Source organism: Lactuca virosa, chromosome 2, assembly GCF_052849685.1.
Source record: "Lactuca virosa cultivar CGN04683 chromosome 2, Lactuca_virosa_CGN04683_v6, whole genome shotgun sequence".
NCBI lineage: Eukaryota > Viridiplantae > Streptophyta > Magnoliopsida > Asterales > Asteraceae > Lactuca > Lactuca virosa.
In genome coordinates this window covers 38,220,909-38,246,864 of record NC_136427.1, presented here as the reverse complement: position 1 = coordinate 38,246,864, position 25,956 = coordinate 38,220,909, and the positions used below count along the sequence as shown (strand labels likewise).

Here is a 25,956-nt window from a genome sequence, read left to right as displayed (position 1 = left end):
GTATTTACATATAGTTTGTATTTTTTTGATTTAAACCTCGATTTTTTTGGATTCATGGTATTTTTGGTCTAGTTTGTATATGGTTTTGTTCCCTTCGAAAATTAAAATAACTATTATCCTCTTTTATTTTATTTTTACATTTTTAATATTTGTTTTAATAATTTAATAACTAAAAATATAAAATACGGCCCATATATTCTCTCTCTCTCTCTCTCTCTCTCTCTCTCTCTCTCTCTCTCTCTCTCTCTCTCTCTCTCTCTCTCTCTCTCTCCCTCCATTTGGGTTTATCTATCCAATAACATCTTCATAAAACACTCAAAAATATCTTCCGCCACCACCACCGTCTGCCACCTCCATCTTCATCTAAATTTTTTCTACCACTTTATCTTCGTCTAAAAATCATCTCATAAACAAAAATCATACTCAAATATGTAACAAACACACTCATAAATCTAGTTGTGTTTCTGTTTCACTATCGGGAATGTAAAATCGATTTTGAATATTGTTAGAACATCCACATACAAATCGCTTTATGGTATTAACTCCTAATTAAAAATCAATTTCCTGAAATAAAAAAACATACACATACACATTGTGAAATTGATTTTTTGGGATGAACAAAAAACACACAAATCGATTTACAGGGTTAAGGTTTCACGATTTTTATGAAATTGATTTTCTGTTCAGAAAACACACAAATTTTTTTCTCCACCAGAAACCATCTCCATAACCCCTATTTTCGACAAAACCATCACCAACTTCCAAAACCCTAGCGCTGCCACCTTATCTCATATGAATTAGGGATTTCGGCGAAGAAGAAGGACGACAACGATCTGAAACCCTAACTCGTCGGAGGAGACGTTTTGCTCTTCTCTAGTAGCGTCGCCGCCCTTCTGTTCGTCTTCTCGAGTAGAGTCGAATCTGGAAGCCGTGCTGTTTTGCAACAGACGTGCTGCGTTGAGGCGACAGTTAGGGTTATGGTCTTCGCCGAAAAATCGAGTAGGGTTTTCGAAAAAGTGAAATACGAAGGGTTTATGACTCAAGAGTTCTCGATTCCTTCCATTTTCATCAGGCGGCGGTGGGAGATCTGGAAAGTCCATGGTTGCAAAAATCGGTCTAGGCGGCCGATTAATCGGCGCCTAGACGCTTGGCGGACACCATCCGCTTACGAATAGGTGTTATCGGGTAAGCTAGTCGGCCTTGGTCAATATCGGTCAAAGACGGTCCAAATCGGACTAATTCGTCCCAACTCGGACCCAAATCAGACCAAGTCAGCTCTGCTAACTCTAAAACACCCACCAGCTCAAAGGAGCCGGCTAACCCAAACTTAGATGGGTTTCATTATCAAAGCAGTTGGCTCCCCTCTTTATAGAATAACTTTTGCCTTCATCTCTTATCCCACCATCGATGTGAGAACTTTTAACTCTTTAGTTCTTGTGACAGGCTCACAGCTCCCTTGAACAAAAACACAAGCACCCTCTTCTTTCACGCGATCGTCTTCTGCTATGGCACCATTGAATAGGATATTCTGAGCCTCATACCGTTGGTACCACGGTCGGAGCCTCCTTCAACTCCCACTGAACCAGGTCGTGAAGCTCTTACACTTCCTTGTCGGTTTTTCCTTCGCAGGCCACCAGTCACTGCCACACTCAACACCTCTGCATCCGCCTTTTTTTCTGAAATTGAAATTTGTATGGAGTCTTTGATGGTAAGTTCTTCAATCTCGACTCAGATTAGTAGCAAGAACAGAATTCGAGTGGTATGATTATTGAAGATCAAATGTTTTCTTGTTGTTTTCTTTTAAATTCAATCTCGACTCATATGAGTTCTTCATTTCGTTTTCTCGTTGTTTCTTGATGATTATTGATCTTATCTCTTCTCCAACCTATCGATTACAATTCAATCTCTTCTATTCTTCGTGTATTTATGTCCGACCTAGTAATTTTTCGTTACAGATGGATGGATTATATCTACATGATATCTTTAATTGTTTTGTGTCTGAAATCTTCTACCCACCAAGTGTTCGATTAATTACCTGAGTGGATATTTAATTGTTTTCGTTACAGATGAAGGGTTATGCAGACAAACACTGATAGACAAACATGTAATATGAATTGATTGGTGAAATCATGCCTCACAAGAATGGATTGTGCATTGCAGGACATAAGAATGGATTGTTTATGAGCTCATAATGAAAGTGTTAATGTTGATAAGGTGCAACAACTTGCTGATACATTTATATGACAACTTGATACATTTATATGAGTAGATGGAAATGTGTATGGAAATGTGATGTATTAAGAGGATTGTTTTGGAAATGTGTATGGAAATGTGATGTGATGTATTAAGAGGATTCTTTTGGAAATGTGATGTATTAAGAGGATTCATTTGATAACTAGATACATTTGTATGAGTAGAATGGGTTCTTTTGTTTTAAGAATGTATATGGAAATGTGATGTATTAAGGATCAAAGAGGTTTTTTGTAATCATAGTTTGATGTTATAATGTTATATTTATTAATTTTTAAATACTTTTTAAATTGATATAATGTTATATTTATTAATATTATATTTAATGTTATATTCTTAGGATTAATGTTATATTTATTAATTTTTTAATAATTAATGGTCCCTGATTAATCCCCGCCTAGCCGATTAATCTCTTGACCCCGCTCCACCGATTAGCCTACGTCGAGCGATTTCTACAACCTTGGGAAAGTCAAAGGCGACGCTAGGGTTAACATTGGTTGTTGTCTCCAAAACCATCAGTTGCTACAATGTGGTGGTTGTCTCAAGAAACATCAGTTTCTGGAACTTTCTCATCGCCAGAACACTCATGTGCCGGAACATTCTCCAGAATCGGTGGTTGTATTTTTTTTCTTGTAAAAATTAGGGAAATAATGGATGATGAGTATTCAAAAGAGAGAGAGAGAGAGAGAGAGAGAGAGAGAGAGAGAGAGAGAGAGAGAGAGAGAGAGAGAGAGAGAGAGAGAGAGAGAGAGTGTGTGTGTGGATATGTGGGCCCTCTTTTATATTTTTATTGTTAAATTATTAAAACAAATATTAAAGTTGTAAAAATAAAAATAAAAGGGTATAATAATCATTTTAATTTTCGTAGGGATTAAAACCATATACAAACTAGGCCAAAATAATCATGAAGCTTAAAAAATTGAAGTTTTGACTAAACTTCCAAAAAAAATACATATCACGACCATTTTTGCAGTTTTGTATTTAAGTTTTTAACTATCGTTAAACAGATATCAATTTTGTTGGTGTAAGGCCCAACAATAGAGTTAAAAGAAAAGGAGGAACAAAAAATTGTTGGACATATAAGGACTTGCAATATCAAATTCTTTCAATTAAATACATCTCAATAGGTGGGTTCAACGGAATTAATTAGGTTTGTGACTCGTGAGTTGACTAGGTCTCATCCGAGGCACGACTCATCACTCGTATATGAGGCGTATGAGTCCTGGAACAAGTACGACATCCGTTTTTTATGTTTGATTCCCTTTTTTTAATCATTTCAAACCATACATGTATTAAGCGTAACACTTTTAAGGTGATAATTTTTTAATTTTAATTGGAAAATATAGTATCGACAACTTACAAAAAAATAAATTAGATAACATAAATGTGGACATAGTGAGGGCAAATATGGCAAATGGTGGCAACCGGTGGGTGCGTTAGTGCCATTCTGTGAAGGCGAGGGCTCGCAAAGTTGATGGATCGGTCGGATGGTGGGCAATTCCAACCCCCCCCCCCCACACACACACACATATATATATATATATATATATATATATATATATATATATATATATATAGAGAGAGAGAGAGAGAGAGAGAGAGATAGAGAGATCTAGGTTCAGATATTAAAAGTAAGTATTGTGTTATTGTATGCATCAATGTGGGCCAATCAAAATTAAATAATTAAATAAATAAATAAGGCTAATTTAGTAATTTGTTTAGTAACTTCCAAAAATAATCCCTATAATCATGGTATTGATTTATAACCTAAATAAATAAGGGGTCTTTGCTTTCAACAAATGGATCCACTTAAAAGATTAGGGCTTTTAAACCCGTGTTCCTTTTGATCGGGAAAAGATGGACGAAGTTGCGTTTCCAACGAGAGCAGGTCACGGAGATCCAAGAAATCGGGTGCAGGAATCGTTTGGGGGTTCTGTCAATTGGTGGAAGGCCGAGGTTGCGTTTCCGTTGGTGGTAATCGATCACTCATAGTGGTGGCTTATGACGATTGCAAACCCATTGCTCCCGAATGACATGCTCCGATGGTCGTCTAGATCGAGGAAGGACGTGGGCCGAAGCAGCGGGGCTACTTTCGTCCTCTATGGCTTTGAAGTGCGAAGCAGGGAGGGTTAGATGAAGAAGTCAGAAAAGTTCTCGGTTAGAACAAGAAATCAAATGGGGGTCTCGGTGGTGTTTGCTCGACAATCCCGGTGTTTCCCCCTTGTTTTGGCAGTCCCGATCAACGACAGGTAAAAAAATGTCTCCATTTTCTTCTGTTTCCTTTTCATCTACATTTCTAATATCAAAAATGCTAACAGGTAATCATCTCATTATGCTATAGTTTGGTTTAGTTGATGTTGTTTTTGTCTAGGTTAATGAGTCATTACTCTTGATTTCTTTGTTGGAGTTGATTAGGTCATGGAGGTTACTCGTTTCAGTCGATTTGAAATAATCGATCACGAACTCTCAAAATATTTGGGACAATTTGGTGTAAAACACAACAGAAAGGAAGCGAAAGTCGTAAGGCTTGATTTAAGGTATCATGTTCAACACTGCTTCTATACCAATCTTGCCCCTACCAAGCTCTTATCCTGTTCATCATCGGTCCATTTCTAGATGCCCTTTTGACCAATCAAAATGTTTTCGCTTTCAAATACACAAATCAAGTTCTGGTAAGGTTAAAATAGTCTTTCTGTATAATGTTATAAGCCAGTTTCACTGTTGTGGGTATGAGGCTTTGTTCTTACTTCTGTACTCTTGATACACAACCAAAACCCATTGAACCATCAACACAGTTTTCTCAAGTACATTTTTGACAATCCTCTAATAAGTGTGGAAAATGGAGGTAGTGTGACAAGTGAGGCAAGTCCTCCAAAACCACCAGTGTGGAACTCAGACAAGGATCTACACGCGTGATTTTTCAGGTATAAATACTTTCTATTAAAAAATAACACATGTGTTTTAAAAGAGAACTGGATTCGGGGATTTCTAGAACATTGTAAGATCCAATTCGTTTTCCTTTTTTTATAAGTCGAATCCTATTTTCTTGATGTAAACTGATGGGGGAGACTGGGAAAATGATATACACATCAAAGGTGACATGAGTTCTTGATGATCTTAATCTCGCCCCTTCTGATGTTCTAGAAGCATTAAATCGGTTCGTGTATTTTATACCATTCCAATTCTATCAGAATAGAATCACGAATTCAAATTCTATCGGAATGGAAACACGAATTCTAATTCTGTTGGAATGGAATATGGATTTTTTTCTCATTGATTATACATGTTCTGCAATTTTTGGTTATTGGTTTTGGTGCAGTTAACAAGTCCGCATATTTTTCCAAAGGAATATAGTTTTTTATTTATCATTTGCTAATGCGTTATTGGATTCTAAACTTCAATTGGATTTGTTTTCACAGAAGTTGATGCTTGAAGAAGTTGATGCTTGAAGAATGGACAACAAAATTAAAAGTGTTTCTTAGCAACATAATTCTTTTAGAATGAATTTGTGTATTTGTTAGATTTCGATGTTTTTTTACCGATTTGAAAGTTTTTTGTTTTATTCTTTAACAATAAATGCAATTCTTAATAATTGTTACATGTATTCTATAAGAATTAATGTAATTTTTGTTTTAATTCTTCAATTGTTGGTTCGAGAATTTGTTATTCTACAAGAAATTTTTAAAGTCATGATCAAGAAATATGTTCAAGAATATTTTTATTATTTTATTGTTATAGAATATTTTTATTTTTGAACATACTTAATCATGTTCTGTCAGAATGTCCGAATTAAAAACCTTATAATTAGTAAAAATCGGATTTTTAAAATTAATAGAATCTATGATCTTTTAAAATATGCAAATTTCCTTTATTAAATATATATTAATTGACTAAAATCCTCTTCTAGTTAAATTGGATGGTATTTTTCAATTATATTTAATTCAATAATATGTATTAATCACTTTCTTAAAATAAGTAAAATGATTGGCCCACATTTATGCATACAATAACACAATAATTACTTTGAATAGAATAACCTAAGCCTATATATATATATATATATATATATATATATATAGAGAGAGAGAGAGAGAGAGAGAGAGAGAGGAAGGATCATTTGAGAACCTATAGTTTCCCGAGAACCCGAGAACCAAATAAACGCCGTTAGATCAAAATAATAGAAGGTCAAGATGACTTGTGGCATTTTTGTAAATAATTGGAAAAATTAAACACGAGGGTATGGTGATGAAATTAATCGAAGGGCATTTATGGTACTGATCATTATCTCCACTGAATCAATCGATGTCTGTCTTTCTCCCTAATTCTTCAATCGTCTGATCATCCATCTTTCCCTCACACACACACACACACATGCACGCACATCTTCATTCTTCACTCTCCTCCATCGTCCTTTACCAGTCGTCATTGATTCATCTATTATCGGATTCGCCTCCTCAATTGACCCTGAGAAGTTGAAGTCGAAACAAAGCCCTCGATTGCGATGATTGAGACGATGTCCAACTCGATTACGTGAAAAATGAATTAAAATCATATAGAAAGCCCTCGATTACGTGAAAAATGAATTAAAATCATTCAAAAAGCCTTCGATTGCGAGAAAGTAGAACTCGTTAAACTAATTTTGACCGAGTCAAACATCGCTTTAAACGAAGCGTTCACTTTACATTACACAGACGCGTATTGTAATCAAGAAATCGCAATGCAGATTCTCGATTTCAATCTTACAAATGTTAATTTGTGGAACGCGCGAGGGTACACACTGCTGCCACCAAAATTGAGCATCACAAGGTATGTATTCTTCCTTAAATCGGCAACGATGAGCCTTTGATTAACCATATTTTATGTTTTTATCGATAATTGATCATTTGATCAGTTTCATGCCATCAATTTAGTCATGTTCGAATCATAACTGATTTGTAACGTTAATCGATCCAGTTTTACTCTGGTTGTATATCAATAGTTTCTTGATTGAATGAAACTAGTTAACAAACTGATTTACATTCATCACCTGGAAATTTTCAATGATTTGTTTTTTCTGAAATCTAACAAGATGCCATTCACCGTCCAACAATAGCATCCATGGCGAAGGGGAGCAGCCATGTATTCGAATAATCTAGTACAATAAGAAAGACAAGTAAAGGATTAAGAACATGCAGATTATGCTTCACTACCTACCATTCAGGTTCAAACATCCATCATTGGTTTTGGTTTCTCTTCTTTTATTTGTTGAAGCATCACTTTTATTATGTAGAGGTGGGTCCCAACTTCCATGGCTGCTGCTGCCTTGTTGTTCTTGGATCAATTCCAAATCGTATACCATAATACAATCCACAGGTGAAAATTCACACTATTTTTACATGACCCAGGGCTGAACAATTCATTTCTGATAACATGTGGAGATGACATCATGGAATTAGGAGATACTACTGGAATAACAACATTTGAATTTGTAACGTTAATTTCTTCTCCGGGGTGCTTGATAAATTGGGTTTTACTACTAGTACTACTACTGTCAATGGCGATGATGAAGATTTTGATATTTTCAGCAGTATTTGAGGAATGGAAATGGAAGAAAATTCTAAATTATATTTCACTCAACAGAATCCTACAATTGCTAAAGGACTTAATAGCACCGCTCAAATTCAAATCAGTTTAGACTTTTCAATTCCCTGTGAACACCCACCTTTCCATCATCAATCACTACCCATCAGCCATAAAGGTTTCTATAATATGTTGAATCCATACATCCCACAAATGGAACACATGTTAAGGGGTTCACCTTATAACATTAACACCTTCCATAATCATCATCATCGTCATCATCTAAACCCTGTAATCTAGTCACATTCTCTTCAATATGTTCGTAATCATAACATATGTTCTCATAGCTTCCCCAATCTTCGTGGGTTATAAGAAATGCTGCCACATGTCTTCTCATTTTCACCTATACATAAACAACATGCGATTGGAATCGGAATCGGATCACCACCATCTTATGTGGAGGAGTCTTGTAAACCAGATGTTGTTATTCCAGTAGTATCTCAACTCCCAGATCTTGATTCTTAGGTAATAAATAATTTCCCTAAATATCCCTTTTGTTTCCATAAAGAAAGATTATTATGGTTTACAATTATTTTCTACATTTATGCAACTTGTGTTTTTAGATACAGAAGTAGCACTTGACTATCTTTGGTTGAAATAAACAGCTGATGCCTCTGCCCTTCGGTTTCTAACCCGATTCTAAATGTGTCATTTGTACCAAAATATCATTATTTTCATTTCACCTTTGGTACGAGTTAAGTTTATTGCAACAGGATGCTAATTTTTTAATTTTTATGTAAGCTCAAATGTATGTGTAACTGTTATGCTGCTTTCATCCTATTCGGTTTATATATGTAAAAGTCATTTGGTTGTTTTTGTGATCAAGTAGATCAAAAAGTAACTATAGTTTTACATTTGCATAGTTACATACTTATTACTTAAACATAATTATCCCCTAGATGGTTTATCCTAATGTTTTTTTAATTGTTCTTACCAGCTTTTCCATTCAGGTTCCTATCAAGTTGTAGTTGTGAGAGCTTTCTACAATTGTAGATTTATTGGATTTCAGGTAATTCCCACATAATATTAAAAAGTTTATATAAAAAATGATGATGAATAAAGAGATTTTATGATATAAATGATGCCAAATAGTGATGCACTAACCAAACTATTTTTCACCATTAAATCACTTGAATAATCATAAAATCATGTAACTTATATGTAAATTACATATGAATTACATGTGATTCACATGTAAATCACAAATTAATCACATATGAATCACAAATGAATCACATATGAATTACATGTGAATCACATGTAATTCACATATGAATCACATGTAATGCACATGTAAATCACAAGTGAATCACAGATGAATTATATGTGATTCACATGTAAATCACATGTAATTCACATATGAATTACATGTGATTCACATGTAGATCACAAGTGAATCATATATGAATTACATGTGATTCACTTGTGATTTACAAGTGATTCATATGTGAATTACATGTGATTCACATGTAAATCACATGCAATTCACATATAAATCACATGTAATTCACATGTAAATCACGAGTGAATCACATGTGATTCACATGTAATTCACATATTAATCACATATCATTCACATGTAAATCACAAGTGAATCACATATTAGTTACATGTGATTCACATGTAAATCACAAGTGAATAACATATGAATTACATGTGATTCACATGTAAATAACATGTAATTCACATATGAATTACATGTGATTCACATGTAATTCACATATGATTAATTTGTGATTCACATGTAAATTACAAGTGAATTACCTATGAATTACATGTGATTCACAAGTTAATCACATATGAATTATATGTGATTCACATGTAATTCACATATTAATCACATGTAAATCACAAGTGAATCACATATCAATTACATGTGATTCACATGTAAATCACAAGTGAATTACATATGATTCACATGTAAATCACAAGTGAACCACATATGAATTACGTCTATATGCACACATGCATTTTGTGTAAGTGTTTTTCGTTAATTATTTTTAAAAATTTTCTTGTGAATTTCATATTTAAATCTTAAAAGATACAACCACATGTGAATATCACATTATATAATCACATGTGAATCTTACATGATATATACATATGCGTTTTCTTGCATTAATCAATTTTTTTTGAACAAATTACTGAAATAGTCCCTGTGGTTTGGCTAAAGTTGCGCGTTTGGTCCCTATGTTTTGTTTTGCACTCGGACCATCCCCACGTTTTCTTTTTATTACCCGTCTGGTCCCTAAGTCCGTTAGCCGTCAATTCCAAACGTTAAGTCCCCCACGTGCTTCGCACATGAGGGGTATTTTTGTCATTTTATATAAAAATCTATTAGAACACCCCTAAACCCTGATTCTCTATTTTCAAATACGCCCTTTCTTCGTCTCTTTCATTTCCTCTTCTTTGAAGTGTCGATCAACCCTAATGGAAAAACCTGCAAGTGTGGTCAAGTTGGTGTGATACGAAGATCGACTACCAAGAAAAACCCTAGAAGACTTTTCTATTGTTGTACTGGAAAGGTAAGGGCAATTTCTTCTTAAGTATATCTATATATCACATACCTTTAACACACAACAAATTACTCAAAATGCAGGGAGCAAAATGTGGTTTCATAGATTGGGTTGATGAGGACAACTTTAATGGTGAAAAAACTGAAAAAAGTATCTCCCCTGATTTGCAGAAGTCATTGGATGAGCTTCAACATGAGAATAGGGCGTTGAGGCTGTTATTAGTGTTCAGTTGGGTTTTTTTTGTGTCAATTTTAATTTACAAGCTTTAATTTATGCTATCAATGTACTTATCTTTTGTTTCATCAAGGCGGTTTTCTAATGGGATGGAATTTAGTGGTTTGTAATGGAATGGAATTGAGTGGTTTGTACTGGAATGCAATTGACTGTTTTATAATGGAATTGACTGTTTTATAATGGAATGGAATTGAGTGGTTTGTAATGGAATGCAATTAACTGGTTTTCTATTGGAATGGAATTGAATTGAATGATTGAATAGAATTGAATGGTATTGAATTAGAATGGAATTGAATTGAATGATTGATGGAATTGAATTGAATGATTGAATAGAATTGAATTAAATGGAATTGAATTAAAACAAAAACATAACAACAGATTATAACACTAATTGTTCATACCATAATTGAAAATAGAGATACATTAAAAGTCATACCATACATAGACAACAGGTCCCAAAAGTCATACCATAATTGTTCATAACACAGACACAAAACATAATGACAAATATAACAAACACAAAAGATCATAACACCATAATTGGTTCATAACACATACACAAAATATGAAAACACAATCATAACTTAAGCAATACTCTTCCCTTTCTTCCCAGCCTTCCTTGTCCTGCTTGAAATTCCATCACATGCACTTTGAGTTCCACTTTGCCTACCACCACCTATACTTTGAGCTTTCTTCCCAATATTCCCTTTCTTGCTTGAACTACCATCACCTACACTTTGATCTTTCTTCCCATCCTTCCCTTTCTTGATTGAACTACCATCACCTATACTTTTAGCTTTATTCCCAGCTTTCCCTTTCTTGCTTGAACTAGCATCACATGCACTTTGACCTTTGCAGCTTCTTTTATTATGACCAAGCTTTTTGCATTTTGAACATGTCACACTCTTGTCCTTCCTTGATGCCCTACCACCTTTCACCATATCTTCTAATTCAACAGCTGACTTCCTTCTTTTCTTCCTTGGTCTTCCAATGGGGACATGATGATTGGGAGGAAGCAAAGTGGTTGGACATGGAAACTTTTCCCACATTCTTCTTCCATTAATTGGTTCAATCTTGAAAGAATACATTTCCTTCCAAGTTTTTAACCAGTAAGTAGAATGAACCCATTCTTCAGGTACGCCAACGTTCTGCTTATTTTTTTGCATGTCCCATATAGCAACAAGGGCATGTTTACAGGGTATACCAGTGAGTTCCCATTTTCTACAAGAACATGTGTGCTGAGCCATGTCTACCACACATTGGTCCATCCATGGACCACTCACCTGATATTTTCCATTCCCACAGAACTTACCCACACATTGAGCTGCATCAGATTTGTTTTTTTCAAGCACACTTGTTGCAGTTGGAGTTAATGGTCCAACAGCCTTATCAATTACCTTTTGGACACTCACAATCCTTAACATAAGGTACTCTCTAATGTACTCAAGGCATGTGATAATTGGTTGGTCACGTGCTTTCTTAATTTGATTATTTATGGTCTCACACAAGTTATTCAGAAGCCCATCACAATGAGCCCTCCCTACAATATAAATAAAAAATTATGTGAGAAAGTGAATCATTTGGTAACAATTAACCCAACAAAATAAAACAAACCTGTGAAGTGTGCCCTAGACCAATGTTGAGGTGGAATAGCTTTGACCCATTTGTAGCAGTCATTGTTTAGCTTTCTTAACTCTTCCATAGCATGGTTGAATTCTTGTATTGTTGTTGTACTTGCACAGTTCCACTACATGTCCTGAAACACCTTTCCCATCCACATTTTCTTCATGTTTTCATGAATGTGTCGCAGACAAAACCTGTGTTCTGCACATGGATACAATGTACCAATTGCTTGCAAAAAGCCCTGTACAAAAAGTAAACAACATTAGATGTAATGTATACATTGTACAATAAGAACCAAGTCCATTGAAATTACTTACCTTCTGTCTGTCAGATATAAAGGTAAAGTTGGAATTAGCTTGCAAATCAATGTCATCACCCAAGCACCTTAAGAACCAAGTCCATGAATTTATATTCTCAGCCTCTATGACAGCATATGCCAAAGGATATGTACAGTTAGTTCCATCAAGACCCTAAACATAGTGAAGGAGTTAGTAATTTAAATAAAATGGAATAAAATGACACAAGATATGTGTTTACATCTTACCACTGCTGTGAGTATCATTCCAGGATAAGGCCCTTTCATAAAAGTCCCATCCAAACAAAGATAATCTCTTTTACCAGCTAGAAAACCTTTCTTTAATGGCCCTAGACAGATGTAGATCCGCTTGAAAGTTCTAGTCTCAAAAGCTGGGTTTGGCTCACTTTCGACCTCTATCTTAACTGTTGTCCCTGGGTTTCGAGTGTGAAGTTCTTGAACATAGTCTCGTAGTGTAGTATATTGCCCTGCATAATCGCCCCTTACTTGATTCAATGCTTCTGTTTTAGCCCTAAATACCTTCATCTTTGAAATATCTACCTGGTATTCACGTTGAAGTTGTTCTTGTAAAGCTCGTGTAGGGACTGTAGGGTTGCTTTCAATCTGCTGCACTATTTTCTTTGCCAAGAACTTGTAGGTACAAGCTTTCACATTTCTTGTTTGTAGACATCTATGCTCTTTTTCGTAGGTCTTGATCTCCCAGTCAACATCTTGTTCCCACTTGCTAGCATAAAGTACCCATGGACACTTGTTTTCTTCACTTTCTTTATTGCTTTGACTGGGCCCACATGGATCAAGTTGACCAAGGTCTGGGATAGTACCTTTACAAATAGCACTCACTCTGTTTTTGTTATTTTTTATGAAGTCTAGTTCCCTCATTGTCTCCACATCATGTTGTCTTATTGCATCTTTCAATTCTTCAGATAAGGTGAATTTTTGGTACACATAGAATGGATCACTAACTCTTGCTTCACTGTTTTCCATTGCCCTTCAGATTGCCTTAATTGACTTTCTTCTTTTGTTTCTCCCACCTTCATCAGATGATGACTCATATAAGAATACCTCATTGTTTACAACCTCAATATCAATTTCCCTTGTTTCTGTTTCCTTGACATTTGACCCTCCAAGATCACCCACCCACTCTTTATCTTCATCAATATTTAACAAAAACTCATTCATGTCTATCTCAGGTTCATCTAGGAGGTTGTCTAAGTCTAATAAGAGCTCACTATCATCACTATCACCACTATCACCACTATCATCAACATCATCTCTATTGTCACTTTCATGAGTAATCCCTCCAGGTTCTTCATTTAGAAATTCATCAAATTCATCAAATATACCTTGTGTTTCACATTGGGCATCAATTTGGTCACTTTCAGTTTCTTTTGTTGGCACAACACCTGGTTTACTTGATCTAATACAATCCCCTGTTTGAGTTTCCTTCCATTCCAAAAAAGCCTTCTACCACATGAAGGTTGATCAACGATTTCTTCTATCCAAACTTTACTAGGGGTAGATGACATTGTATATGTATGCAACATTGTTTTACCATGTTCAACATAAACTTCAATCAGTTTATGTTTACCCACGTATGTACCCAAATGGTTAATGTCACTGTCACTAGCCAATGAAAACAACCCAAAGTCCAAATCTGAAAAGGATCTTTTGAAGTGGTAATAAAGCAACTTACCCTCCTCAACACAGCCTAGGGTCTCCATCATCTCATCAATATCGTGCACACAAAATTCATCAATGTCCAATATATCAACATATCTTTCTTTTCCCTTGACGTACCTCCTTCCAGGAAACTTCGTAAACTCTCCACCATAGAATAATCTGATAGAGAAGATAGTTGGATGACCAGATGTAAAAGAGAAAGTTTCAACTTATTAGCTTGAAATTTGTAAGTGATAAATTTAACTTTTGAAAATAAGGGGTTACCGTAATGTTTTTCAACGTCTATTTCTTCCATGTTTGCTCTAATCCTCCAACCCACCATTGTTGCTTCGATGATTCTCGCAAAATTTTGAGGAGTTAGGGTTTCTACTCGATTTTGATGAGTTACAGATTAAGTGAGAGTGTGTGTGTGTGTGTGTGTGTGTGTGAAGGAGGTGATCGTAAAATGATCGGAATGAAGAAACGATTGGCATTGCATTTAGGCGCCATGTATAAAATGATGAAAATACCCCTCATGTGTGAAGCACGTGGGGGACTTAACGTTTGGAATTGACGACTAACGGACCCAGGGACCAGGCGGGTAATAAAAAAAAAACGTGGGGATGGTCCGAGTGCAAAACAAAACATAGGGACCAAACGCGCAACTTTAGCCAAACCACAGGGACTATTTCAGTAATTTGTTCTTTTTTTTATTTTCTTGTAGATTTTGAAGAATTTTTGGAAAATATTGAAGATGTGAAAAGTGATAAACTGAAGAAATATGGAAATCTTGATATGAAGAAATGATAACACTGCGAACCTTTGTAGTTTTTTATATTTTATTTTGTATCGAATAAAATACTTGTATTATCTTTATAGATTGATTAATAAAAATTAGATTTTTTATAATTACTTACGAATATTATAGTATAAGAAATATGCATATATGTATTTGAAAAATATGCATATATGCACCTAAAACGTTGATTTTTTTGTTAAAAAATGCAGTTTTGAAAAAAATGCAATTTTTTATAAAATCGCAGTTTTCATTTTTTTCTGAAAAAAATGCAGTTTTTCTGAAAAAAAAAATGCAGTTTTTCTGAAAAAAAAAAGTACAATTTTTTTCTAGAAAAAATGCAGTTTTTTTTATAAAAAATGCAGTTTTTTTTGAAAAAAATGCAGTTTTTTTTTTGAAAAAAAGATGCAGTTTTTTAAAAAATATATTTTTTTCATTTTTTTTTTGAAAAATTCATGTTTTTTGAAAAAAATTAAAAAATCTCCATTTTTTAAAAAAATTGAAAATTATTTTTTTTAAAAAAATAAATTCGAAATTTTGAGTTATTTTGTTAATTTTTAGACATTTATATTGATATATTAAATAACACAAAAAAATTAAACATTAAATGAGATTGGTAAGATGACGATCATGTCCTTAACGAATTACTTTTGATCTAACGTTCCACTTTTAGTTCTCGGGTTCTCGGGAAACTTTGAGTTCTCAACCGATCTCAACCCTATATATATATATATATATATATATATATATATATATATATATATATATATATATATATATATATATATATATATATATATATATATATATATATATATACCATCCTCAACAACTTCAAAAACCACAAAAACCTTTTATATTCTCTTTAATTTCATTCATACTCTCTTCAATTCTATTACAATTTTTCCCTTCATTTTTAAATAGATTTTAGTCCACCCCAAAAAAGAAATCGTCGAGATGAAGACTTAGGGCCGGTCTTGAGGATTCAAATGTCCAGGACGAGCCGGAAAAAGGCCCTTAGACCCTAACGTGTAATGAATTAAATTATATAAATTAAAGTTGTTTTTTTAAAACAACGATAAACTTTATAACAATAAACATAGAAAAATCATAGTATTTTAATGAGTAAGGATATATCATAACAACTAACTGATGACTCGTAAAACTCTCATAGCATTCTTGAAAACAAATTGGTTGATCAACTCTTCGTAGTCTATACTCTCTAAGATTTCATTCTCGATAGTTATCAACGCCAAACCGCTAGGTCTTTCTTGGGTCACTGTAGAGTGTAAGTAAGATTTCAAAAACTTCAATTTCGAAAAACTCCTTTCTGTAGATGCCATCATTACTGGAATAGTCAACATATTTTATATGCAATGCTTGCATTTGGGAAATAGTCAAGTTCTTTCAAATACTTCAAAACATCTATAAGGTTTCTAAATTTACTGGTTTCCAATGTTTCAAATAACTTCAACTTCATATAAAGTTCATCAGTATCAATATCCGATATTTCTTCAAACCTGAGTGCTTTTTTCAAGAAGATGACAAGACAAATTAAGATCTTTATCTTCAATTACCCTCAAATTATGTGGAAACAAAAAGCCAAATAATTTGTCATACTCTTTGAAATTTTCAAATCTTGTCTAAAGTGATCAACAATGTATAAGAAATAAATGACTATGAAATTTTCTTCAATTGTAAATAAAAGTTCTTTGCTACTTGAACTCTCATCAAACATTTTTTTTACCTTTGAATCAAACGCTTTTGTGGAAATATTGGATCAATACCGATTTTAATAGCAATATCGTCAACTTCATTAATCGCTTTTGAAAACCCAGTTTCTCTATAATCTTTGAAGTACTCAATCAATATGTTAATTTCCGTAATTGAATTATGAAGATGCATATCCTTTGATTGTAACTTTTTACTCACAAGATTTGTGACAACCAGAAATTTTTTTTGCCTTGTAAGTCCAGCCATTGAATTCAACCGTGTGTCAGACTCGTTTCTGCTAACTTTTAGCCCTGCTAAGAGTCTATTTGGATGTTTTAATCCTAGTACCTTAAGGGATAAAGTGTTAGGAAGTATCTGTTGAGTTCACTGTACATCATTCAAGCCATAAACTCCACCTCAAGGAGTTTACGGCCACAAACAAGGAGTTTACGACCGTAAACTCTTGGTGGCCGTAAACTATCCTCCATATATGAGAGTCTACTTCATTTTTTCTTCATTTCTTCAATTCCTAGCCGCAAAATTCCATTATCTCTCAAGTATCATCGAGATTTTCATTCCCGATCTTCAAAAATGTAAGTAATTATTCCCTCTAGTTGTTGTTATTCTTCTTACTCATGAATCACCCTTTGATTCCATCCATGTAAATCGTCTTTTTGAGTAGATCTTCAAGATCTTCATCTTTCACCAAGAACACCAAGAACACACACTTGTTCTTGGTGGCCGAAAACTCCTTTTAAGGCTTCAAAATCTTGAGTATTCCTTTCATACACTTGCTACCTAGGAGAATCACTAGCCTAAACGCCTGGAACAAACGATTTGAGGATGATCTCCAGGAGTTTACGGCCGTAAACTCCCTTGGCCGTAAACCAATTGCCCATAAACACCATAGACCGTAAACCCCTTGGTCGTAAACACCCTAGACCGGGAACAGCATGGCTGTACACTCCCTATAGTGGCCGTACACTCCCCTTAGATGAATCACATGTGATTCTAACACTTGGTCCAAGTGTTTCCTAGTCCCTAAAGGTGCTTCCTTGCATATGATTGCTTCTAAACACTATATTCATGCCACTATATGCCATTATATGTCATTTAGGACTCGTTTGTGTCTCGGGACTTCATTCGTGGAACTTCTCATCCTTACGCGCATATTCGTTTGAATCACCCACATAAGGTGAGTTTATACCCCTATAATCAATCTTTTAAACTGTTTTAAATGTTTTTAAGGAGGGAATACAAGTTGAACACAATGATAATTGTGTAAATGTTTGTTATAAACATCTTTCAAAAAGATTGCTTATGTCTTTTATAAGTGATCAAAACTTTTCAAAAACTCTTTTTAAGTTATGTTACTTTATAGTTTATAAAACTCCGGTTTTTAAAGCACAATCATAACTTAGTATATAAATGAGTCTTTTCAGTAACAGTTCAAGTAAAAACACTAGTAAACTATAATAGGTATAGTTAGGGGTTCAGTTCATACTAGATACTAGAGCATACTATAAAGAGAAACAGGGAGGTAGATACAATACACGATAACAGAACGAACATACTATAAAGAGAAACAGGGAGGTAGATACAATACAATAGAGAGACATACTATACACTATAACAAATAGAGCATACTAAGATACTATAACAGATAAAAAAATCATGATTTAATTAATTATACTAATGATTCCTGGTAACCTAGGAAGGGAAAGTATCACTAACTCATTGTTCTAAACAAAAGATGATAATAAAAGTAGTATAATATATATATATATATATATATATATATGTATATATATATATATATATATATATATATATATATATATGGTGCATCTACAATATGTCATGATTTATATATATATATATATATATATATATATATATATATATATATATGGGGTATATCTACAAAGTACCGGATATTAATAAATAAAACACATAAATATATATACAAAACTCACAACAGTATCGATAAAGGCGTTAAGAGTATAGGATTCATTACTGTTGGATTAGTGTCTAAGCCCGTAACTATATTTGGTAAGTATTTGACCCGGTTGTGCATGGTCCTTTTGAGTTGCCTTCACCAAAGCAACTTGATAGGATGATTTGTGGAGAAAGAGATTAATTATGATTTATTAATATATTATATGAATAATATATTAAAGAAGAAATCATATAGTTTAATTAATATTAGACAATAATTAATTAAGAAATTAATTATGTGGCTAAAAGGTATTAATTAAACTTTGGGGGAATGATATTGTAATTATAAGATAATTGCATTGTGGGCTGTGGATTCCTTTAGGGAAGGGGATTGGACGAAATCTATGGGAAGCCCATATGATTTTCGTCCAAGGGCCTTCTAGAAAGGTTCCATGGGTTGCTTAAGACCTAAGCAAAGAATTAGGGTTTCTCCTGAAACCCTAGCAGCCCACACAAGTATAAATAGATCCCCAGGGCACCCAAAAACATGGCTAAGCATTCTTGGAGTTCCTTGGATGGTTTTTGGTGCCTCCTTCTCTTCTCCTAATTCATCCTCTTGCTCTTGGTGTTTGTGAGCCATTAGAGGTGTGACACTTGTGACACTAAGCTTTCAGAAGCCAATTACAAGAAGGAATAGATTGTTATTGTTACATAACAATTAAAGGTAAGATCTAAACCCTAATTTATATGTTAAATTATTTATTATATGCTAGATCTAGGGTTTATGGCTTTGGATGATTATTGCATGTTCATTAGACAAACTAGATCCAAAGCTTTAGGGTTTGCATGTACACCATAGGAATGATGTAGTGCTCAATTCCCATCAATTACTCCTAGTAATTGTCAAATCAATAGATACTAATAACATGAACAAGTACTTCAGTATGTCAATTTAAAAGACAACTGTATACTTTCATTTTTCCCATTACTTTCATATTGTGACAGTTCCACTTGAAAGTTAATGCAAACTATTTTCGAGTTAAGATAGTTATAAACATGGGAAAACTTACATCTTTTCAAATGACAGACAGAACAATCGAGTCTAGTACATTTAGTAGAAAGGGGCCTATAATACTAACTTTATGATTCCTTAGTTTATACATCAGGAATATATATTAATCGGATCCGACAGGTAGTAGGATGTGTGCTTTCCGCTTCATTTCCTGTTCCTTGTTTGGTTGTGGGCTTAGAGTAGATTCACCCAGCCTACTATCTATCCGATCTTAGCTATATATATGTTCCGTATACACCAAGAAATCATAAGGGGTACCATGTATGGGCCAGGTCATAGGACACTAATTCAATGCACCGTTTTCTAGTACAAAACATACTTTTCAAATAGAACTTTTGGTATACAAAACTAGAAACTTACCAGTAAAGGTTTAATCCATTTTATTAAACCAGTAAAACTTAAAGGACCTTAAGTGGTTAATTCTATAATACCTTAGTTTATACATCAGGTTTATATATAATTAATACCCGGTAGGTAGTTGGATGTGTGCTTTCCGCCTCATTTCCTGTTCCTTGTTTGGTTGTGGGCTTATGGCAGATTCACACAATCAACTATCTATTCGATATTAGATTATATACAACTAGTATAAACTAAGTGATTATAGAAGGAACTATTGTGGTTACCATTTTTACTAAAAGAAATAAGGGTTTTCTTAAAGAATCTTTTCATCAAATATAAAGGAACTATTACAGTTAACTCCGTGAGTACCAAGTGAATACACTAGGGTTATATACAACAAAGACCTAACAACCAATGGGATGTGTGCCTTCCACCTCATTTCTTGTTCCTTGTTTGGTTGTGGGCTTAGGGCAGATACACACAACCGATTGTTTGTTTACTCTGAGTTTTATATAACTTGTATCCATTTAGTACTCATAGAAAGGATTGTAGAGTCATTTTTACTTATCTTTCATCAAAGCAGGAAATATAGGATTTTCTGGAGGAACAGACGAACTTTTCTAAACAGAACTTACAACTTACTACAACTTTCTTACAACTTACATTACATCACTAAAATCTTATGAACTCACCAGCTTAAATGCTGATCTACGCTTTCAAAATAACTTGTATTCTCAGGAAACCAATAGACAGGTACGCGCACTGGGATTCAGAAGATGGAGCAATATAGCTTCATGTCTTGTTTTGTTATTTACTTTGTATTCTATGTTATGTGAACCACATAATTTGTAAACACTTTCTTTCTAATGAAATGGTTGTTTATTACTTGCTTACTATGATGCATGACTTGTGATACTAAACATGACGTCCTCCACCCCCGAACGTTTCCGCCGTTCCGGTTTTGGGGTGTGACAAGATTCACCTAGTTTAATACTTGATACCAGAGAACAATTGATACCAAAAATTCAAAGTTACCAAAAAAATTTTCCTGCTAGTGAACTTGCTTCACTTGCTATTGTAGCATCATTATCCTTTTCTCCAACTTGAAGTAAAGCTTCCCGTACATCGACAAGTTGCTATTTAATAGCCTTTACACTCTCAACATGATTTTCCCAACGAGTTTGACAAAATGACTTATGACTCCAAGCTTTAATATTATCTTTCAAAATTTCCTACCTCTTAGTAGAATTTGCAAAGATAGCATAAATGAATTGGATGAGTCCAAAAAAGCTCTTTCCTTTAACACACTTGTTAGCCATATCACATAATGTAAAATTAAGAGAATGGAAACTACAAGGAGTGTATAATGCTCTAGGATTTAGATCTAAAAATCTCGTTTGCACTTCTTGGCGTTTTCCTTTCATATTTGCTCCATTATCATAACATTGACCATGTATATCAACAATTTCAAGACCAAAAGACTTCAACTCCTCAAGTATAATATCAAATAGTCCTTTTCCCGTGGTATCATCAACATTCAAAAACCTTAAAAATGACTCCTCGACAATAACATAGTTAGATGAGAACTTTAAATACCTCACTATTATAGTATTTGTTTTTGGTGACTTGAATCGGGAGTACAATCAAGTATGATTGAGTAATATTTTGCTTCCTTTATCTTCTTGATAATTGTTTTTTAATTTCTTGAGCTATCGAAAGTATTAGTTCATTTTGGATCTTGTATCCAAGATAATGCAGATGAAGCTCGTCACTTGTGATCCGCCGCACATGCTATTTGATAATTGGGTCAAACTCTTCCAACCTTTCAATGACACCCAAAAAAGTCCATTAGCGGTGAAATACAATTAACAAATAAAAAGTGGAATTAGTTATAATAATTAACAAAAAGGTATTTGGTGGAATTGGAACAAAAATAAATAAATTTACATTTAACTTTTTGATACGCTTTTCATTCGATCCACGAAATGCTAAATTATGTTTAGCAAGATACTTCACTACAGAAATGAATCTCAAAAGGACTTGTGTTGAGTAATCTCCTTAATTGAATTGCTAATACTACTAAAATTTATCAGTTGTTTCATTTAAATTCAATATTTTAAGCGTATCAAATCACTTATTCCTGTTTTTGAGATGATCCAAGGAAATTTTGTGTATTTTAGCTCTAGTGGTAACATGGTTCCAATCTGCATAACCTTCAACACCCAATTTACCTTTTGAAATCCCTTTTCTAAACACTTATGTCACACCCCCAAAGTAGACTGGCAGAAACGTCTGAGGGTGGATGACTTCATGAACAGTATCACAACATATTGAATAATAGCGATCAAAGCAACACAACCATCATAATTATAATTGGGAAAAATTAAATTGTATCCAAATATTGTTTGTTTCAATACCAATTACATTATGACAAAAGTGAATAGTGTGACGTCGTAGCGTCCCATCCTCAAAATCTTGTTATTACCTGCTTAACGATTTTCTGAGAATACAAGTAGTTTTGAAAAGTGTCAACAATTAAGTTGGTGAGTTCATAAGAGTTTTGTATGTGAAAATCTGTAAATTTTCCTTGTAAAATGATAGTGAATGGTTCCAGAAAATCCAATATTTTCTTAAAACGAGCTGTAGTCTTAAAAACCCTAAGACCAAAAAAATGTATAAGTATTCATGTACTTGAAAATAGAAGTATATGGTTTTATTCTTGTATAAAACCATTTGAACGTATGTTAGCCCCATAAACCAAATGTATTGTTAATACCCCATGTGAGTTGCTACAACCATGCTAAAACCGTAGTTGGCCTGCTGCGACGCTCTTCAGGCGTCGGAATGTAAGACAATTGTCACCCTAGACCTGTCGGTCTAGCTGTAGCTAACAACTTAGGTGCGGGATTGTCAGTCCCGTATAGATCTATACACAAGTGCCACGCTCTCTTACCGAGATTCTGGTTATAATTCAGGACTTTAGTGTGTACTCTGGTAGGTAAGGTGAAGACTATGTCTCGCAAAATTGTATTAACAGGTTTGCGTATAGTGTAATGAAAACCCTTTTGTAAGTGGAAATATTACATTTCCATAGTAATTACATAGTGTAATATAATTATACCTTTAAATAATTATTTGTTCGCCCCAAAAATGGTAAAATAGTGTTAATGACCCATAAACTACACCCATTATAGTGTTAATGACCCATAAACTCACCTTGACTGGATTTCTTAGTGGATAAAGAGATGAAGATGAGGGTTTTCAAGCTTAGAACACTTGAAGATGGTATTACCCTATGGATATTAACACATATTAATATGTGTAATTATAACAAAACTAGTATTTTCATGTGTTGAATAACTAGATTTATTGAGAAAAGCTTACCAAAAATTGAAGAACCAACTTATGGGAGAGTAATCTTGAGAGAATTGAAGAGTTGTTGAGAGAAAAATAGAGAGGTATGAAGTTGGACAAGATGAAGTGAAGAAATGGGGGGGGGGGACTTTTAGAGGGAGGGGGAGGGAGGGTGGTCGGGTGGGTAGTGGGGTATAGGGGGACAAGGATTTGACTAGGTATGTTTTGCCTTTTGGTTAGTGTAATTGCACATAAAATGCTAATTTATGGGGGGAACATCCTAGTTCTTTGTGTTTTTTATAAAAAAAGTGAAACCTTTATAAACTTTGCATTCTTTATAAAAATAGTGGTGTTTTTATAAAGAAATATGGTATAAATGATGTATAAATATTTAATTTAAATTATAAAATTTCAAATTATTATAATTATCATTATTATCAAAAATAATAATACGTTACACGGAAGTTAGGCTGAATTCCTAAATTCATTCCGTTAAAAATTGGGTGCTTAGGCCGGGTATAGAATTTGTCGCATTTGGTGACGAATTCAACAAAAGTTGGTGTTTGTAGCCTTTGTTATGAATTTTTTCCATGTAGTATAAGGTTTATGAATTCCACTACATCTTGTTTTGAATATTATTTATACTAAAATAATATAAAATTGAATTACCGAATTGTTACGATACTAACTTTATTTAGGGTTTATATTCGATAATTGGCAAGCAGAGAGGTACTTTTTATTATAACTTGTCAATGGTATATTAGAAACATTAGAGAATATCACATTTCTCCTTAAATTCTAATACGATTTGAGTTGACCTGGTTTACTTTTATTGACTTTGTTTGACAAAAAATTAACGGTTGTCACATCATCCCCCCGTTAGAAGGAATTTGGTCCTGAAATTAGCATTCCGAGTGGGTACTCAAGGGTTGGGGAAAAAGATGTGGGTATTTCTATTTCATCTGGTCCTTGCGTTCCCAAGTAAATTCAGGTCCTCGCTTGGCATTCCAACGAACCTTTACCATTGGTATGCGACTTTGCTTTGTTCTTTTGACCTCCATGTCCATGATTTCCACAGGTTCCTCGACACTCTTGTTTACTTCGATCTCGTCAAGTGGAATGATGAGGGTCTCATCAGATAGGCAGTTTTTTAAGCTGGACACATGAAAGGTGGGATGCACGTTGCTGAGTTCATGTGGTAGTCGAAGTTTGTAAGCTACCGGACCGATCCTGGAAAGGATCTCGAATGGACCTATGTACCTTGGATTTAGTTTTCCACGTTTTCCAAAACATATCATTCCCTTCCACGGTGAGACCTTCAACAAAACGCGATCACCAACCTGGAATTCCAAGGGTTTGCATCTTTTATCTGCATAACTCTTTTTTCGGTCCCGTGATGCCTTTAGTCGTTCACGGATCTGAACGATCTTCTCTTTAATTTCCCGTAAGATCTCAATGTTGGTGAGTGTGCTATTAGGCACTTGTCCTCTTGCTAGCTAAGTGTCACCCACCTCATCCCATCACAGAGGTGATATGCACTTGCGCCCATAGAGGGCTTCAAATGGAGCAAACTTAATGCTCGAGTGATAACTGTTGTTGTATGAGAACTCGATAAGTGGTAAATGGGTATTCCAAGCTTTACCGAAGTCTATCACACAAGATCTCAACATATCTTCCAACGTTTGAATATTTATCTCGCTTTTCCTGTCGGTTTGTGGGTGGTAGGCTGTACTCATGTCAAGCCTGGTTCCCAAGGACTTCTGTAACGACTGTTAAAAACGCGAGGTGAATCGACTATCCCTATCCGAGATAATGGACAGTGGCACACTGTACGTTCTCACAATCTCCTTGAGATACGTTCTTGTTAGCTTTTCCATCTTATCTGTCGCTTTGATTGGTAGGAAGTGTGCGGATTTGGTTAGTTTGTCTACGATCACCCAAATGGTATCGTGTCCATCCGTAGTCTTGGGCAACTTTGTCATGAAGTCCGTGGTAATCCACTTTCACTTCCATTCAGGTGTTTCTGGTTGTTGTAACAGCCCAGAGGGCTTCTGGTATTCTACTTTGACCTTAACACAAGTTAGGCACTTACCTACGTAAGTGGTAATCTCTTTTTTCATGTTTGGCCACCAATACACCCCTTTCAGGTCTTGGTACATCATGTCTGCCCCGGGGTGAATGGAGTATTTTGTCTTGTGTGCCTCATTCATGATCAAATCCCTAAGATCGCCGAACTTGTGTGTCCAGATTCGATTCATGAAATACTGTATTCCGTCATATCTAAGCTCAAAGTTCTTATCCAATCCCCGCAGTACTTTCTGGTTTACTGACTACATGTCCTTGGAAGTCTACCTTCCATAACTAGAACCCGCACTTTGAGAACTTTGCGTAAAGTTTCTCTTTTTGTAGTAATTCTAGTTTTGATCGCAAGTGTTGCCTATGCTCCTCCTCACTTCGTGAGTACATCAATATATTATCAATGAATACGATCACGAATTTGTCTAGGTACAGTCTGCATATGTGATTC

General features: G+C 34.4%; 1 protein-coding gene across 1 annotated transcript; it reads right to left on the bottom strand.

Moving 5' to 3' along the window:
• Positions 1 to 12,366: 12,366 nt before the first annotated feature.
• LOC145157375 (uncharacterized) lies at positions 12,367 to 13,542 on the bottom strand. Its single transcript, XM_079076423.1, has 3 exons — positions 12,787 to 13,542; positions 12,560 to 12,712; positions 12,367 to 12,483 (listed from the first exon to the last, which is right to left on the bottom strand). Exons 1-3 carry the CDS (start codon positions 13,540 to 13,542, stop codon positions 12,367 to 12,369), a joined length of 1,026 nt encoding a protein of 341 aa, XP_078932549.1.
• Between the last annotated feature and the right edge of the window lie 12,414 nt (positions 13,543 to 25,956).

Bases quoted from the DNA above. Each gene is read 5' to 3' on its own strand.
- LOC145157375 (XM_079076423.1), bottom strand. From the start codon at position 13,542: ATGGAAAACAGTGAAGCAAGAGTTAGTGATCCATTCTATGTGTACCAA. The intron at 12,713-12,786 runs GTAAGATGTAAA...CACTATGTTTAG, and splicing joins GAATGATACTCACAGCAGTG to GGTCTTGATGGAACTAACTG. The intron at 12,484-12,559 runs GTAAGTAATTTC...CTTTTTGTACAG, and splicing joins TTATATCTGACAGACAGAAG to GGCTTTTTGCAAGCAATTGG.